The sequence below is a fragment of the Cucurbita maxima genome, unplaced genomic scaffold (genome assembly GCF_002738345.1).
Source record: "Cucurbita maxima cultivar Rimu unplaced genomic scaffold, Cmax_1.0 Cma_Scf00005, whole genome shotgun sequence".
In the NCBI taxonomy this organism is placed as follows: Eukaryota; Viridiplantae; Streptophyta; class Magnoliopsida; order Cucurbitales; family Cucurbitaceae; genus Cucurbita; species Cucurbita maxima.
In genome coordinates, this window is record NW_019272021.1 from 6,218,027 (window position 1) to 6,220,300 (window position 2,274).

The 2,274-nt window shown below is 33.9% G+C and overlaps 1 protein-coding gene across 1 annotated transcript in view; it reads right to left on the reverse strand.

Annotated features, from left to right (window-relative positions):
* LOC111479013 (mediator of RNA polymerase II transcription subunit 12-like) overlaps positions 1 to 2,274 on the reverse strand; it is a 13,943-nt gene that overhangs the window by 11,379 nt on the left and 290 nt on the right. Inside the window, exons 2-3 of the mRNA XM_023123439.1 lie at positions 2,025 to 2,120; positions 794 to 974 (exon numbers count right to left, since the gene is read on the reverse strand). Coding sequence (XP_022979207.1) covers positions 794 to 921 — 128 coding nt within the window. The 5' untranslated portion in view covers positions 922 to 974; positions 2,025 to 2,120. The remainder of the gene's footprint in view (positions 1 to 793; positions 975 to 2,024; positions 2,121 to 2,274) is intronic.

The window sequence follows — 2,274 nt, forward strand, 5'->3', positions numbered from 1 at the left end:
CCCCCCCCCCCCCCCCCCCCCAAAAAAAAAAATAATAATAATAAACAAAGGCATAGTCCAAAAAAATACTTGATGAAAGAATATGCCCCTATTCTCATTTCCTTGTTTTCTTTATTTTTTTTCTCTCTCCCACATCTTGCAATTGGTTAAAATTATTAATAAACTAATTAATTTTTAATGAAACCTACTAAGTAATCTTAACTAAGAAATACTAATTAGTCTGTTTTAGTTAGTTCATAAATCTATCCATTAATTAAATTAAACCACTAAATTAGTCATAATTAAGAATATTGTTAATATTAATTTTACCTATTGAATTTCTTCCTCATTAACTAGTTTGAGCATGAACCTATCAATTGGGTTTTATAATTCTCATAATATATCTGACAGGAAAGCTAATAGTTCTAACAACATGGCTTAGCTCATGACAACTACAGAGGCTTTAAAGCCTTGAAGGTACAATTGATCAAATTAAAATAAATTAGAAGAGAACATCGTAATTAGCCGAATAGTTGAACTTAAAATGGAAAATTTGCAGTTTTCCCTAAAGAACACATGTATCTCGACCCATGAAACTGCAGTTAACAAAGTAGCGTATTGATAAGAGTAAAAAACTCTTAACTATAAAATGCATTAAAAATAAATTGTAATCAAACCATGCAGAGAACGAAAACAAAAAAAAAAAAGAGAGAGAGAGAGAGGTTACAGGAAGAACATATAAAAAATGTCATGGAATCATTATTGGCCAAGAAAAAATGAACCCCAGCTTCATAGAACCTATAAACCTCCATACCTGGAGTTTAAGGGAAAATTGCCTGGCAATGAAGAAGAATCAGCTCGGACAGTATCCCTTGCTGAGGGCCCAACTATTGCACTATTATTAACTGCACTAGTGCAGCTGGCAGGATGATACCTTTGCATTTCTCCCAACCATCAACTGCATACTTCCGTCAGCATTGGTCGGCTATATAAAGCTGTGTCAAACAGACCATATTCAAATTGTGTGCCTGTAACTTAGTTCTATTGAGGGATGAAAGAGTGTATGATCTTGTTGCAAATTCTACAGCCATACAAATTCAACCGAGTAGTTCAAAAGCCAGTCAAGTTCAATCAAGAACAAAAAACCTAAGCTTAAAGACATGTTCCAATAATATCTTTGGTTCTATTGAAATTTGAAAAGGCTAAGAAAATGTGAAAGATCCTGCCACGAATGCAGTCATACAGGTTCACCAGAGTAATTCATATGCCAGTCAAGTTCAATTCAATCTATAGCAAAAAACTTAAGATGCATGTTTGGTGATGGAAGATATTATCCACTATATATAAAGTTGAGTCCAAGGAATCAAATATTCTTTGCATACAATTTTAGGTATAAAAGTTCTGCTTGCTCGATTGCACATTTCAATGTGCTATAAGTCTGGTTTCAAATTTTTACATATTTTGTCAAAGATTATCACATTGACATTCAAGTTTCCACAGCTCAATTACATTTAACGTTGAAATACGACCTGAATTTGCAGGATTTAACATACCTTGTCAAAGTTTACAAACTACATCACATCCATCTAAATTAGGATTTCATAAGTTTGCAGTTTAAATTTTAATCCAGAATAAGTCGTAGAGTGACAATGCTGATATAACATACGAGCACCAAGACTGAGTAGAGTAAGCTGTGGTCAGCGTTAAACGTTAAGGCTTGAGAGCAACACACTCTGTTAAAGTACGAGCTAAGATGATGCCTACACATTGAAGATTGTTGGCAAACCCCGGGAAGCTATAATCAGCTCCTAGAACCTCCGTAATAATAAACATTGAATACTAGACTCAAATAGATGAAACAAAACTAAGCTCATAAACAGTGCAGAAATAACTACTATAAACCCTAAATTTCAAGGGAACAGATGCATGATCTGAACTAAATTTCAAAATCATATAAAACACACCGAGCACGTAGCCGAATCAAATCAAATAACACAAATTCGAAATAAATACGCCCAAACAGAAACTAGGGTTTAGCGAAAAACCTGATCCCAGGTTCGACACAGCAAGCCGGTTCCTCCGGGAGTGAATAGAGAAAAGGTTGTCTGTGCGATTCAAAAGACGCAAACGAAAAGGGAGACCTGCAGAAACCAGAATGGAAACATACAATATTGGGATTTCACTTGGAGGACGCAACTGAGCGAGATTTGGGAGCCATGAATGGATGTAAAAACGAAAAAAAAAAAAAAAAAAAAAAAAAAAAAAAAAAAAAAAAAAAAAAAAAAAAAAAAAAAA